This window comes from Nansenia antarctica (genome assembly GCF_963989245.1).
Source record: "Nansenia antarctica genome assembly, chromosome: 6".
NCBI lineage: Eukaryota > Metazoa > Chordata > Actinopteri > Argentiniformes > Microstomatidae > Nansenia > Nansenia antarctica.
The window spans coordinates 43,388,086-43,403,485 of record NC_137676.1 but is presented as its reverse complement, the minus strand read 5'-3'; the positions used below and the strand labels follow the sequence as shown (position 1 = coordinate 43,403,485).

At 43.2% G+C, this 15,400-nt stretch overlaps 1 protein-coding gene across 1 annotated transcript in view; it reads right to left on the bottom strand.

Moving 5' to 3' along the window:
* Positions 1–13,781, bottom strand: part of prex1 (phosphatidylinositol-3,4,5-trisphosphate-dependent Rac exchange factor 1) — a gene marked incomplete at both ends in the record, with an annotated part of 69,074 nt that extends 55,293 nt beyond the window's left edge. The window contains 1 exon segment of the mRNA XM_080533188.1: positions 13,641–13,781. Coding sequence (XP_080389314.1) covers positions 13,641–13,781 — 141 coding nt within the window.
* Between the last annotated feature and the right edge of the window lie 1,619 nt (positions 13,782–15,400).

The window sequence follows — 15,400 nt, the reverse complement described above, 5'->3', positions numbered from 1 at the left end:
TCACAGCTCTTAACTAAAGAGGTCACCAGTTAGGAGCCTCAATAAGCATTTTGTGACACTTTCAATAGGTTGAAGTGTCTACTAAAGACTGTGTGTGAGCCCATCTTTTATGCCCCCCCCCCCCACCCCGACTTCACACAAGCCTGTCAGCTTTTCATTTGCATGTTAGCTTTTCAGTAGCATTATCACAAACAGCATCCCCCCCCCCCACCCCTCATTAGCAAACACTACTACAAGTCAATTAGTTGACACACAGGCTGTCAAAAGCCACACATGCTCAAGAGGGGCTTGCATTGTAGGCTCACTCCTTTCAGATAAGATAACAAAAGTGCTAACTTTCTGTTGTAATGACATGCTTTGAATAGTAGAGTGTATTGAAATGACTGGAGTCAAAGTAAAACAAATCACTTGAGATATCTTGATTAATTAGATAGATTAGATTCAACTTTATTGTCACACCGAAGATCAGCTACAAAGCTCGGCTAATCACACTGAAGCTCAGCTACAAAGGATCTGCACAATATGTTCTATTCTTTGTTTATGTGTATGTGGTGTGCAAACAGGAAGTGAAAACAGTCGGATTGTACAAAAGTTTTTTTTGCAGCAGAAATCAAGAAATCAAGTAGATATGCAGTGGGGAGGGAAAGGGAAATAAACAATGTATGCAGAGTGAAGTGCTGGCTCCTGACAAAATCAGTGAGGTGTCCCTGGACAGGAAGTGAGGCTTTGCAAAGAGGAAGTGTGTGAGATGTTAGTTTGAACATCAGGCCATGCATAAATAGAATTTAAAATCATGGTGGTTTTATGCTAATATGCCACAAAAAAACAAAGACAGAGCTTGAATGTAAAATGAATAACTTTTTTAACCATAACAATAAACCTAACCTAATCACCGCAGCATTTCCAAACACAATGCCTTGGTTTGGTTGGCCACTGCAATTAATCCTCTGATGCAACTTAAAAACCATTATATGTTGCATTATCATTGATGCATTCATTGTTTTTTCAAGTTCACACATGAATAATGAGAATGTGGTTTAAGTATTTTCTCTCCCACGTTTATATGTCAAAGATGAAAAAGAGCAATGGGAGTTTGCCACGAAAACAGGACAACACCCACCACCACAGACGGAGGCAGCTCCATTCCCTTCAAGCTGAGAACGCGCTTGGCCAAAAACCAGGGCGTGGTCCTGTACGACCCTCAGCCAATGGGTCAGATGTGGTTTGATGGGGTTTGCCGTTTGTTGAGACTTAGTGAAGCGAGGAGGGGCCAGACAGAGAGGTGTGAAGTTGCAGACGGTCCATATGCTGGCTTGGGCTTTGTTTCCGCTCAACTGGAGAGTGAGCAAAAGGCCTGCTGCCTCCACGTCTGCCCTCTGGAAAGTAAACTTTCCTCTTTAACACCAACCTAGTCTGACTACAAGTGGTCCCTCAGAGCCAGAATCAATATGATTGTGTTAAACTGTTAAGTGTTTACCTAATCGTAATCACTTTAAGTCTGGCACAGAAACCTGGCTTTCAATCAGCTTAAATCAGTATTGTGTTAAATGCTGTTTTCAGGCATATTTACATTGAGTGTGCCAACATAAACTGATGTTATGGACACGATTATCCCTTTCACCTTGTAAAACGTCTGGCCATACACAGAGAGAGAGAGAGAGAGAGAGAGAGAGAGAGAGAGAGAGAGAGAGAGAGAGAGAGAGAGAGAGAGAGAGAGAGAGAGACACATGACATTGGGGAAATCTAAATTGGCACATTTAGGAAGTCAAGATTTTCACTATGTCATAATAGCACTGAGTGGGACAGTCCAAGTTGCGAAAGTGGGGCAAAATCAGAGACCCTTTCATCAAGTCAGCAGTGGCAATGCTGAAACACGCTGCTTGCAGGAGCCATGCATGGTGCCACGGGAGTCACTTAGCATGGACTTATGAGAGGAAAGGATCACTATGGGACTAACAGGTTGTTTACGCACTAACAGTTAGCCAGATTCACTTAACAGGATTAATCAAAGGATTATTGGGATAATGAGGGTTTGGGCTAATTCTGGACCGTTTGATCACATCACCTTGACTAGTAGGGCCATTCTACTAAAATCCTTATGAATGAAAGAGTGTGTGTGGGAGGGTGGTATGTGTTGCATAATGCAACTCATAAGTGTGCATGTAATGAGCCCACAGAACACTCTTCGCATCCACTAGTGGAGCCAAATCCAATCTTTACAGTAAAACTGTGACATCGAAAAGGGCTCCAATTTTGCTCCAAATTTCGGCAGAGGAGCAAGTAAAAACAATGTTGATACTAAAAGTTGAAAGTCAAGCCCCAAATTGTGAGCATTTTGATTATGCTCATGTGATTGCTGACGGTCAGATGTTCTGCAGCACAGGGCTGAATGGGAAGGAAGAGGGAGAGGAGGGGGAAGAGATGGGGGATGGGAAGGAAGGTTATGAAAGAAAGCAGAAGTTACAAAAGGGACTGCTCGGCCATTGTTGAGAGGGTAGAAAGGGAAGTGTAACAATGCAGAAGAAGAGATAGAGGTGAGGGTGGGTGGGAGGGGGGGGGGGTCAGGTGCCACCAATGACAAGTAGTGTGTTTTCCTTTGCTTATGTATTACAAAGCCAAATCAACGATGAACAAATTTAAAATCAACCTTTGGTTTCCTGATATTACATTTGAGCAGAACAGACTAAGGATGAAGTGAAACAAGGATGTACGTCATGGGTCTCTTATCCTTGGTATATACAGTATATATCTATGGTGTGTGTGTGTGTGTGTGTGTGTGTGTGTTGGGCCTGGCACCACAAGGGGTTTCAGGGGAAACATCTTTTGTCAAGTCATTTTATCCACTCCACAAAGGGCTAACTGTGTCAAGATCTCCTCATTGCTCCTTCTGCCTCCAAAAAACAATAATTTGACTGACAAACGCTCATCTGAAGCTGCTGCTTGTTGGTCAATCTCAGATGAGTGTGAGACAGCCGTTGACTGAATGAAAGCCAGGTGCCTGGGCTAAAGGTATTGTCGGGTCGTCAGCAACATAGTTTGAGTAAATAACTATAACCAATATATTTTTGTATATGTTTGAGCATAATAGGTTTGAATCGTTTATTTGCAGTCATTGAAATGCGCGCTCTCTCTTTGTAAAGCAGCACTGTCTTTGTAAAGCGGCAGAAGGACCTTTCAAACATGATTTTTGTCAATCAAAAACGATTTGCTACTTCCGTTTATTCATGTTGATTGTCCATTGGTACTGTATAGTGTGAATGAAAAGGGAAGCATATTGGGATAAGACAGACATTACCAGATGGAGCACACATCCTTCCTCCCGTAAGACAAAGGACTGACCGCAAATGTAAATGCAAAGGAAGGAAACACATGGAATAGACACTCAAAAGGAGATGGCAGTAGCTACATTGCATTCATTCAAATTATATATCCAAGATAGGGAAGATAACACCATCACAGGACTGACTTATTCTAAATCCATCTACTGCTAGATGGTGCAAAATATATATGACAAATATATTTCCCACATTTCTTTAAATGCATGATATATTTCATTAAATGTATCTCTCAATATACTGTATGCTGCCAAGCCCATCCCATGCAGAGAAAGCCATTCATGATGGTGTGGAAGTCTCCCACGGTAGTCTTGCAGGTCTTACATAACCAGCCAGGACGGGGGACAGGGGTGGGGGGTACTGGTACAAAGCTGGAGTGTTTTCCTGTTTGCTCACCGTTACATCAGCATTCAGCAGCTACAAGCACTAGGCCAGCTCACAAGACACCCCAATGTATCAATAACTTGCCCCAGCACTACACGTGTCAAAGTCTCTACTGAACCTGGGAACTACTCCTCCCCTTTTCAATTTGATTCAGTTCCCACACCAGCAGCAACAAAACTCAAGGTGAATCACAGATTCGAGCATCGTCTAAATAACTTCACCCCCTCAGCCCTCAACCCCCCCTAAAAGAAAACAACAACAAGCTAAAAACAGACAGTGCTAGGCAAAGGGCCTTTCTTGCCTTTTTCCTGAGAGTGTTTTGGTCGTGAAGGGGGACAGGGCAGTTTTGGAGGGGATGGAGGCCATTTTGGGTCGACATGGCATGAAATTGCATAAATAAATGAAGAAATCCCCTCTTTGTGGCCAGGGTTCAGCAGAGCGAGAGAAAGGCCCCCAGTGTCACCACAATGAAGGGGACCCCAGCAAACCCCTTTCTCTCTGAAGCCGTAATTCATATCCCCCCCTCTCTCCTCTCCACCAACCCTCCAAGAGCTCCCCCGTACCCCCCTCTTCCAAAAGCAACCCTTTTTGGCTGTACCCATGGCCCACACAAAGTCCTCTTTGAGGCTGGTCCTTTTTCTCTCCCTCTCTCACTTCCGCTTTGAAGAGCTGGAAAGTTCATGTCTGTTTGAGTGGCTCACACGAGCGGAAACCAGGCGCTATGGGGGGATGAGACCATCTCTGCTCCGCTACAGTGGTGATGCAGACAGGAAGAGTGAATCAGTGACTTCCCCCAAAAGAAAAGACAGCCCCCTGCTTTCTTGTCAGTTTAAAGGTTGAAACGTTTGATACCATCAAATGACTGACATTGATACATTTTATGGTACACAATGTAATAAAGTAAGTCTTACAATTGAACAAACATGTTGTTTATCAAACTAATAGGTTGGTATTCCACTCAACACAAACATTGTCTGAGAGTTGCGGAAACCACATGAAATGATCAATCCGTAACTGACTAGTGACGAAGAATACACACTGCGAAACTAGATCGAAAACAGTTTCTATCGTGGCATTGTTAGGGTTACACATCTAACATCTAATAGACTGTAAGTGAGAAGCCTGAACTTTCAGCTTCTTTTTGGTTTCAGAAATTATGGAGTACAGCCTATCCTCTAAGGCAGGGCCCTTTTTATTGGCCAAGTTGGACTGAAGTGTGTCAAATTGAAGAGGAGGGGTCTTTTTTTACCATCTCATTTAGGTAAGTGCTTCAGACTTCACAGTCACTGAAAACGTAATTAATCTGCTATAAATATCCTTTTATGATCCCTGTGCTCTTTCAAGTTGATCCACTGTTTCTACCACATAATTATGGACACTCTCACCTCTCCACACACACACACACACACACACACACACACACACACACACACACACACAGGGTTAAACAACAATTACAGTCTTCCAAAGTTGACCATAAATGCATGTTTGTGTGAGTGCATGAGTTTCTGAGAGACCGTTTTTGAAGTGTCTAGTGGAGGACGTGGTGTCAAGTTGAGAGGCGACATGTGGCACACTGAAGATAACATCTCAGGACAGATTGGAGAGGCCATCTGGAGGTCTGGGTATGTGTCCCAGTGACAGGGATCAGAGACCGGGACAGGAGTGAGCCATCACAGGTTCCAATATGGGCCTCTTTCTGACTGACAGTGATTGGGTGTTTGAATAACAGGGTATCTCAACACCATAAAGGAGATTGGATTACTGTTGTTGGCTAGGTTACCTTCTGTGGGGGAAATAACTCATGAATGAGAGATTAAATGTCATCTACAATGTAGGAAGTACACCTTCAGTGTCCATGACTAAAGAGACAATGCTGCACTGTGACAGTAAACACTGTGGGCCCAATTTGCTTGTGCAAATGGTGCTCAGCAGAGTGAAAAAAATAACTCTACATATATGAATATCATGCAAATGCTAGTTGCAGTATTGAAACACTCCCATTGGATTATGTTTCATCGTGTCTATATATATATATATATATATATATATATATATATATATATATTATATATAATATGTGTGTGTGTGTGGCAAGTGTGTAAAGTCAGAGTATGCCATGCTTGGCGTTCACCCAGGCAGACATGAACAGTGTTATTGAGACGCACTGAGAAGATGGTTTTTAGAAGCTGAATTCGTGCCCTGCCATGCTAGAACGGCCAGTAGGAGATGCAGGGAAGATCAAAGCAGACACCCACTGGAACTGAATCAATCATAAGAGAGCGTAGCCAAGCAGATCCACACCCGTATCCAACAGACGGATGAGACAGAGCTGAACAACACTTCTCTGTGAACCACTTTTCAGCAGGTTAGTCACTAACACTGATTACTGTATCAGCTAATGTGAAATAATGGAATCTTAAGATGAGCTTTTATTGTCACACATGATGTATGGTTTGTAAAAAGTGCTATGGTGTGTAGTGATAAAGTGCAATTATATACGTTGTGAAATGATGCAACTTCAAAACCTCACTATGACTATATCCTCTCTCTCATCTAAAGTATAGATTACAGACTACAGTGACTTTACAAGTTTCATCAGACTTCTTTGGTATAGCATTGCGGCCGCCGCATCAGCCTACTCATCCTCCTTGACCTTTCAGCAGCCTTCGACACCATCTCCCACTCAATCCTCCTCAACCGCCTATCTGACCATCTAGGCCTCACCCGTACGGTCCTTTCCTGGTTTCAGTCATATCTCACCAACCGGAAACTGTTTGTCAACATCAATGTTTGTCACCGGTCCCAGTCATCCATGGTGTTCCTCAGGGCTCTGTGCTCGGTCCACTCCTCTTCACTATCTATATGCTCCCACTCGGTCAGATCATCCGCCGCCATGGACTCAACTTTCACTGTTACGCTGATGATAGTCAGCTGTATCTCAGCACCTCAGCATCCACACAGCTCCCCCCACAGTCACTCATCAACTGCCTTAAAGAAATAAAAAACTGGATTATTGACTACTAACCTACTCAAACTCAACAGCAAGTAAACAGAGCTCATGGTTGTGGCACCCCCGGCACTGCTTGTGAAGGTTGGAGATCTCGTCCTTCAGGTGGATGGCTGCTCCATCTCCTCATCCCCTGAAGTCTGCAACCTGGGTGTCATTCTGGATTCCACTCTCTCTTTCCAGTCACATATCAAATCCATCACTAAATCCGCCTTCTTCCACCTCAAGAACATCTCCAGACTCTGGTCATCTCTGTCAGACAGTCACAGAGACCCTCATCCATGCCTTCATCTCCTCCCGTCTGGACTATCGTATTAGAGTCCTGTCCGGGTTACCAGACACTGCCCTGGACAGGCTCCAGTACGTGCATAACTCCGCTGCCAGGGTTCTCACCCGCACTAAGCCCTGGCAGCACATCACCCCCATCCTCGCCCGTCTGCACTGGCTCCCGGTCAAACACCGCATCACATTTAAACTCCTCCTGCTCACCTACAAATCCCTCCATGGCCTGGCCCCCAAGTACCTCTCCGATCTCCTCCACCACTACACCCCATCCAGAACTCTGAGGTCCTCTAACAGCAGGGCTTCAGGTAGAGAGCCTTCAGTGTGGCAGCCCCCACCCACTGGAACTCTCTACCCAAGGATATCTGTGACTCTCCAACACTGGACATCAAAGCTGCCCATAAAACCAAATTACTCATCATTGTATTCAACCTGTAGTCTGCATGTCAGCTTATTCATTAAGTTCTTACCCTTCAAGCTGTTTTACTGTTTCTTGTTTTGTGTGTTTGTCTCTCTGGCTCTGTTCTGTTTGTCTCATTCCCTTGTAAAGCGACCTTGGGTTTGTGAAAGGCGCTATATAAATGTAAGTTATTATTATTATTATTATTGTTATTATTATTATAGCCATCTCAACAATGTACTTAAACCATCCTACGATGTTTAGACCATACAACCACTCGTTAGACCTGCCTTCATCCTTAAAGGGAGTGTGTAGACAAGGAGTACGGCCAATTACCATGGTGATGGTGAACCACAAGTGGGCCAAATGAGTGCAAAGACAGACACACCCTATCCATCACTTCTGTCACAACACACCATCCTTCTATTTGTCTTCCATTGGGCTAAGGGCAGCAAGGTTAACATCAGAACTGAAATCCAATGTTGATCAAGACCCCCCTCTACATAGATCACAGTAGGAGAAGGTGTTAGATTGGAAGGATGTCAGTGTTTTTTTTTCTTATAGAACGAGTGACCTCCACTCCTAAAAGAATCCCACACATCTGGTCCTGTTTGACAATCCTGACTAACGTTCCCAGCTCAGCCTCTGTCCACAAACCATAGGCAATTACCGAAGGGGGGGCAATGGGGATTCCTGGGAGTTCAAGCCTTTGGGTTCAATTCCAAACTTTTATGGGCATCCTTCCATCCTACCTTTTCATTCGGAAAGAGAATAAAGCCCTGCTGTTCAATTACTGGCCATTGTCTTGTTCTGGGAGACTATTTGTTCCGTTTTTTGTTCAGGTCGCAGTCTCAGAGACATTGCTCTCACATTGCTCTTTTTCTTTTTTACAAGTGGGGCCAAGTCCCAAATTGTATCATATATCAGCCTATTGAAAACACTTCACACAACCATTCACAATAATTGTCAATGGGAATCTTTCAGCATTCACATGGGTCACAAAAATGTCCTCATACAAACAAAACACCACATCTGGACAGGCTCCTTTGTCAATATCCTCCTCCTGAGTTAGAGCACTCACAGCCCATTGAATTCTTTTCACCAACTCCTGAAGAAGGAGAGATGTTGGTTTTAGATATGTGGTCTGTTGGATCAGACAGAATGCTCTGCCACTGTATTTATGGGCACTATCAACTTTAAGATACATGTTTATCTACTAGAGCCATCCCTCACACCTTGACTTCGAAAAGAAATGCTCTTGAATAGAATCAAACACTTACATAATAGCTTCGCAGAAAGTTAACTCGGACCACAAGGAACGAAACCAAGACAGAGACATGTAAGTAGTAAGTACAATGTGAGACAATTCTAGTTGAATGACATTTGAGATGATTTGAATCTATTCTGAGAGACAATTATATACAAACCACGTAGCTGTGCTTCTCTCCTCTGCTAGTTCACCCGTCGGCACACACATATGAACTGTATGAACTGTAACAAAACATAGCCGGAGGGGCACTAGCTTTTGATATTATCCATGTCTCTGTGCTACAGAAGTTAAGACATGTTAACTAGATTCCTAAAATTCTTCAAGTCTTATGCCTTGAAGAAATAGCTTATAAACGCACATGACTTATCTACTTTTTTATGCAATGGCGTACCATAATAACGGCGGTGACCAGTCACGGCGGTGATAACCGCACTGAGGTACTAATTGTCTTAAGGAGAGACAGGGCACATTGTGGCTACTTAAAACATTTGACTTCTTAAGGAACACTTCAAACACATAACTCCCACTGGTGGATTAAGGCTTGGCCAAGGGTTAAGCCAGTACTGTTGATTTTCTGTAATGGAAACATCTCTGACAGTGTGCATGGGGAGATTTAGAGCAGGGGGGGGGGGGGGGGGGGGGGCAACAAAGAAAGTCTGATGGGGGGCTACTGTACACAGGTTTGGGGGGAATGGGGCTCTGCTGGACTCATGGCTTAAAATGTGTTAGCTGAATGTGTTAGCTGAAGTTTCAAGGGTAAGACAGAACTATGCTGTGACAGAAGGAGTACGTGGACACATTTCATCAATAAAACAATGTTTTATATGTTTAGATCCAATAATAACCCAACTTGTGTATGCATGGGCATTTTCTTTCACTCAGGAAGAATGTGGCTAAACTGAAGCAACCCAATATTGGAATTATTAATTATTAATTACAATAAGGCCCCATCAACTCTTTATTGATTAATTATTGAAATATGAGGTAGGTTACATTGATGGGCTTCTGTGTCATGCTTTTTAAATCTAATTAAGGAGAGTGTTCTAAGGAACTAGTAACAATGAAATCCTCTCAGGGACCCTGAAGCCCACCGGAGAAACTGTTTCACCTCACCATAAAAACTCCACAGGGCGTTTCCCCTCCTCAGAGTATACAGTCTGAGTGGGTGTGTTAGGGAGCATAGAGCTGAGGTTACCCTGAGTTGAGACAACCGGCGCTGTGGATGGGATGGGAGTTATAAACGGAGGCTATTTATATACCAGGATAGAGAAACCTGATGCTGGTGTTTCCCAGTAAGGAGAGATGGAGGGACAGTGGAGTGAGAGAGAGCAGCTTATACAGGAAGCTCACGGCTGACTTCCTGCGTGTCTTCCTGGGCACTGAGCACAGCAGTGTGTGTCATCCTGTTTGTTCAGTGAGCCTTGTCATTGGACATTGCAGCTGAGCCACAGGAGTCAACACCAGCTGGGCAGCAAAAGGAAAAGACAGGTCTGAGGCTTAATCTTATGGGAGGAAGGAAACCCTTAGATATAGGTTCAGACTTTCAAATCATACACACTGGCACAGGAACACTCAAGGACACAGAAAATGGACTTAACTATAAGGGATGTTATGGGTTTGTGTGTGTGTGTGTGTGTGTGTGTGTGTGTGTGTGTGTGTGTGTGTGTGTGTGTGTGTGTGGCCATTGGGTAGGTTAGAGGAGGCAGGCTTTCCAGATGTTTCCTATTAACCTAGGTTACAGAGCAAAATCTTTCCAAAGTTATTCACAAAACCACTTCCACCTTTTCCACATGAGCACATAAGAGGTTATAAAGCAGATAATCTTACCCTACAAACAAAGACAACCTAAAAGGTATTGCAAATATTCAGGGTTAATTTGCAATAGTTTTGCAGCTTGAAAAATCAGGTAACCGCTACATAAAATGTTTCTGCAACCTCACACTGGTCTCGTGGTGATGTTTTGTGAGTTTGTGGGAAGGATGGAGAGTTTGGGTATTAAGTATTATTGATTTATCTTTGCAAGACTCTGCAATGTTGTGGAGAAAGGTTAGGATGCAAAACACATTGGTCAATAGTCACATATTTTTTATCTGAGAGAGACCCCACACATGAAGATAAAAAATCATGGATTGAACAGTTTTGATCGTATTGTGCTACAATTTGATCGTATTGTCCTCCAATATTCCCAATACAGCACACCACATACAAAGATCTGTCCTACGACAGTCTAGAGTCTCGTCCCCCAAGGCAGAAATCTCGCGCGATCAGGGTAGTAGTACCCTGACTGACCTGTACGAGGCAGCCATGTGCGACAGGGCAAATAAAGTTCTGAAGAACGAAAAGAAGCGTCAGTCAGCTCGCTTCTTGATTGGCTACATTCCATTCCACGTCACAATCGGACTTGGGAGTTGTCAGTTTCGCCCACACACAAGAGGACTTTTGATCGTAAATATTGAACACGTTTTATATTTACGATCGTCGGTCCCGACCATTTTCCGAGCAGATTGTCGGGAGAAATTGACTCTTAACACACCTCACACCACAGGACATTCTTGTAGGATGATCTTTAGAGCCATCCGATAATCGGGCGTTTGCTGTCCTTGGTCGGAAGGGGGGAAATCGGGCCAAAAACAGCCAGATTATCTTTATGTGTGTAGTCTGTGTACCCACATTTTTCAGGATGGAAAATCCAGTCAGATTAAACTCACATAGCAGCCCCCAGAGGAGTATCTGAGCAGAATAATGAGTTTTATGGCTCGGGGGGGAAATGATCAAAGCTAATAAGACGGGAAAACATTTAACAAACACTCTGTGATCACCAAAGATCAATATAAACAGGCTGTTCAAATGCAAGCTTTTCATTGGTATGAAATCGTTTTTTTCTGAGATTCATAATCTCCAACACACCTCCCTACACCCCCCTCCCCCCCCACACACACACACCCGGGCCAATTGGATATGCTCACTGGCGTTGGTAATTGCAAAGAGATGAGTGATGGGGAAGGGGGGGGGGGGTAGAGATGCTAAAGCTGGGCAAACAGCTCTTTTGTGTGTCATCACAATCGTTTATGTATCGATCATGTGTGTTTTAGCCTCACACACAGGGGGGCCACCACACAAAAAGAAGTGGAAATCTAATCAATGGGAAGGCAATAGCTGTCCAGGTCCATCAACTGTTTGGCTTTATATCACCCCCACCTTTGAAAGGCAAGGCAGTCCCCGTCTCCCCCATCCACTAGTGTCTCCACTCCAGTGTCTTCAGTGGGGGAGATAGACCGGGGTTATCTTTATTCAAACCATATGGCCATAGAGCCCTCCCCATGTAACTCCATGTCGGCCCTTATCAACACCAAATGAGCTGTTTGATGACAAAGCTCTGGCTCCCAGGGAGGGAAGGGGGAAGCTGGAGGAGTAGTAATATTATCCAGGATTGGAAAAAATATGATTTTATGATGTGTGTCCTCTTAACAATCCATAAGCCACTGCCAAGAAATTGATGCCATGACAGTCCGTCTCAAGATCACTGTGCTTTGGATAACATGCGCACAAACCAGCTCGCGCACGCATGCATGTGTGCACACACACCAAACCATTGGACAGAGAGATGGTAAAGTGTGCACAACAAGTAGGTCTTGAGTGTGACAACTGGAATGACGTGAAAGGGTTAAGTGGACAGCGGTGCGCTGCTATTGAGCTGTACGCCACTGTCCCCGCCCGCAGATCCTATAAGAAGCGTGGGTTAGATATTATATATGACGTAATGTTGGATGGAGACGAGATCCTGACATCTCTTCTTGATCAATATGCAGGATTTGGGAGTCAAACTATGTCCATTTGTGCTTATTGTCCCAGTGTAGCTGCATATTAACGGGGTTAGGGGGTCGTTATGCAACATAGCCTATTATGAATGGCAATATGACAAAATGGTTAATTGGGGCTTAAACAAACATACAGAGCTCCTAATCCTCACATGAGCGCAACAGTTTGAAATAAGTACCTACAGTTAGGCATAGGTCTTCTACAGTTATTTCACGCTTGCCAGTCCTGGGGCTCGTAGTAATTTAAAGCAAATTAACGACATTAGAGTATGAAGCAACCAACAACAAGATGTTTGTAAAATGCGTAACCATTTTACAGCATGAGCATGAAATGCTTGTGAAGTTACAATCTTGCACTGGAATACGGTTACGTGTATCCAACGTGACATAGGCTACTTAAATATCAAACCAGCTTTGAGGCAATCATTATCAATCAACAAAGGCGCGGATAACGGGAAGAGAAACATGAAGATAAAGGGATATGACAAGGAGATGTGACAAATTGAACTGCCACCTGCAGGTGGTCTAGTCTGGCACAGCGATGTGCCCGTGGGTGAGTGGCGCGGGCGCAGTGGAGGCGCCATTCACTTTTCGAAGGTGGAGATTATAGAAAACGTGTTAGGCTCCCGAACCAAAACAATGACACTTCCTCTGTACTTTGAAGAGGCTTGATGAAATCGCAATTGGCCTATTATTTAACGTATTGTCTGTCACAAAGGGGTGGACCCGCCAATACATTCATTGTAGAAAATGTGCTCTTTTATATTTTAATTTGTTTGAATGGGTTTAAAATACGAATTTGCAAGAGCGCAAGTGGGAAGAGCGCTACAGCTGATATGTCCAACTCTGCGTTACCTTGCGTCTATACAGAGTTAAAACATCTCAACATACATCTATCATGAGTTAGCAAAGCGCAACAGACTGACATGAGATCAAATGCATTTAGCAGCTGTAGCAAGATGGTCGTGACATCACATACGTAGATTACTCATCTATATAATAATTTTGCCATTATTTATAATTATTTACTCATCTCTGATGCCAGAGTAAACGGTGATATGATTCAACAGCTCGCAAAATAAATTAAACATACATCTAAGATAGGCTAGTCCAATTAAGGCAAGCGAGAATAAAAACTTACCGATTGAAGGAAAAGCAATGTCCGAACATAATCCCTTTCAGTGTTCAGAATTTCATTTAAAACACAGAGCCGCAATCGAACCTGGCGGTCCGAATCTTTGGTGGCGTGGACTCCGTTCTCCTGTTGCCCGTCTTCTTCCATGTTGATATGTCAATGAAAGTAGCTAAATAACTCTCTGTAATAGTGTTGATACTTGCTCACTTCAAATGTATCCCGAGTTAGTTGCTGCTTAGTCCATTTTCAGCCCCGAATCTTCAAACCCAGAGGCAATGATGCGCAATGCGTCATATAGACTTTAAATAAACTTAACCACAAACATGCAAGTTATACTGACGTTTATACTGTTCAGTGTCTATAAAAGACAGGACTGAAGCTACAACCAACGATGAACGACCGAGATACAGAGCTCCAAGTCCCCACACTAAAAAGAGAAACAAGTTGATCTGTGAATTAGAAAGACCGCACTAGGCAATGTTATCAGAGGATAGCTAAATCACACACTTCCAAGCTGGCAAGTTGTGTGTCAACAAAAGCTTTGAGACCACTACACATGATGGGGCAACACCAAGTTCCACAGAAGGCAATCTGAAAGCTCTAGCTGTCCTCTCCACTTCTACTCAGTGACAACACTAACCTGGTGGTGTTCGGACGCGCAGGAATCAAGGGACCGTCTATAAGTTATCATGATAACTCATTTACGTTCAATACACAGGCCATATCACCCATAGATATCACCTCTTAATGATTCAAAGTAACTTCTAGACGTTTTGAATACGATTATACTTTATGCATATAATATCCCCTTTACGCATGGAACTAATATCCTAGCCTACATGCTCGGTAAAACAATTGTTTATTAGAATGATGAACATGTCAATGCTTCCCATGAGATTAAAAACACAATGAAGCCAAAAACAATGTAATTGACGCTTTAAATTCTAAGAGAATTAACAATGTATTCACTTTAGAGGATCAAACACATATTTAGTGCCTTCTGAAGAAAAAATGTGTTGCAAGAGCGAGTTTAAGAAAACAGATTAAACGTGAGAGCAAGAGGCCATCTAGTGGATTTAGCAGCAAGGTTACAGACTTTGAGATACATTCTGTTTATAGTGTGGTCAATTAAGCGCATTAATTTTAATTGAATTCACAATGAATACTTGAATATGAATATCATTTGTTCAATAGTACACGTCAATTAGTCAATTATCATGTCTCCTCAAATTGAGTCACCGGTCGGCTAGTACACTCTCTTCTGCCACACCTGAAGACAACTTTGTAATCAATCCACACAAGTAATCAAAAGCAACAAGACATGTATCCACGTTCACACCACGTTCACACCTCAGGCTTCAGGAACGGTGTGAAATAGAGTCAGATAAGCAGTAGGCACATAGGCCTACTGGAGCTCTTTACGTGAACTCACATCCTGTTTTTCACTGGCAATAGACTTAAACCGAGAGAACCGTTAACGCCACAAAACATTTCATAAACCCCATCTAACTCTGCTTTCGTTTTGCTCAATAGCGTGAAAGTATAGGCTACTACACCTACCCTTTTTACCGTTTTGGCTAGGAAGTTACAGGTTTACCGCATTGCATAAAGACTGCGGTAAACATGTTCCTGTGTAGATAATGTTCCACTAATCACTATCAACTGTTTAATCAAAAGAACTTAAGGCTAAAAGTAAATATGAATGTTGTTGTTTTTCCAGCAGTGCCGATTAACTCCAATGCGGTTTTAATTGACAATTAAACAAT